At 58.3% G+C, this 749-nt stretch overlaps 1 protein-coding gene across 1 annotated transcript in view; it reads right to left on the reverse strand.

The window, feature by feature from the left end:
• Window positions 1-492, reverse strand: part of VDAG_06515 (pH-response transcription factor pacC/RIM101) — a gene marked incomplete at both ends in the record, with an annotated part of 1,845 nt that extends 1,353 nt beyond the window's left edge. Inside the window, 2 exons of the mRNA XM_009658893.1 lie at window positions 69-216; window positions 289-492. Coding sequence (XP_009657188.1) covers window positions 69-216; window positions 289-492 — 352 coding nt within the window. The remainder of the gene's footprint in view (window positions 1-68; window positions 217-288) is intronic.
• Between the last annotated feature and the right edge of the window lie 257 nt (window positions 493-749).

Raw genomic sequence — 749 nt, forward strand, 5'->3', positions numbered from 1 at the left:
TCGGCATGGGTCTTGAACGTGCTTCTTCAGGTCCTGGGGACGCTTGAAGGACTTGCCGCAGAACTCACACTTGTGAGGCTTCAGGGGGACGTGGACGCGGATGTGCGAGGTGATGTGATCACGCTTGACGGTGGTGGTGCGGCACGAGTTCCACTGGCACGTCAGGTTGAGGTTGTTGGTGCTCTTGCGGCCGACATGGCGCTCGCAGAGATGCTCCTGGCTTGGGGGTCAGCGGGCTGCTCAACTCGTCATCTGGGAGCAGGGAGCAGGGAAAGGAGTGGTCCATACGTAGAGAGCCTCTGGCGTGACGAACTTGAGGTTGCACGAGTTCCACTTGCAGATGAGGTTGTCATCGGAAGAAGAGCTGGCGGCAGCGGCCGAAGCAGCCGTCGACTGTGAGGTGTTGCTGTTGGCGCCGGTAGAGGGCGCGGGCGTGTTGGACTTGGATGAAGCGCTCCCGGAGGATTGCTGTTCTTCTGGTCTCGCTGACATGATGAGAGAGAGCAGTGGTTTTGTGTGTGAAGAGGTTGAGGGGGCCTGCGTAGTGGGGCGCGTCACGCTTGGAAGTGTGACCGGTTGGCAGCACCTGGCGGGAGCGCAAGGTGGTGCAGGAGAAATGGGTGATTGGCTGTGATGCCTAACAAACGCTTGCGTCTGTTGTAGCGGTCCTTCTTGGCGGTCTCTTCTTCTTCTTCTTCTTTTTCTCTTCGGTGGCTCTGGACGGTTTCTTATTCACGGAATAAGACTCG

The sequence above is a fragment of the Verticillium dahliae genome, genomic scaffold (genome assembly GCF_000150675.1).
Source record: "Verticillium dahliae VdLs.17 supercont1.12 genomic scaffold, whole genome shotgun sequence".
Taxonomy (NCBI): domain Eukaryota; kingdom Fungi; phylum Ascomycota; class Sordariomycetes; order Glomerellales; family Plectosphaerellaceae; genus Verticillium; species Verticillium dahliae.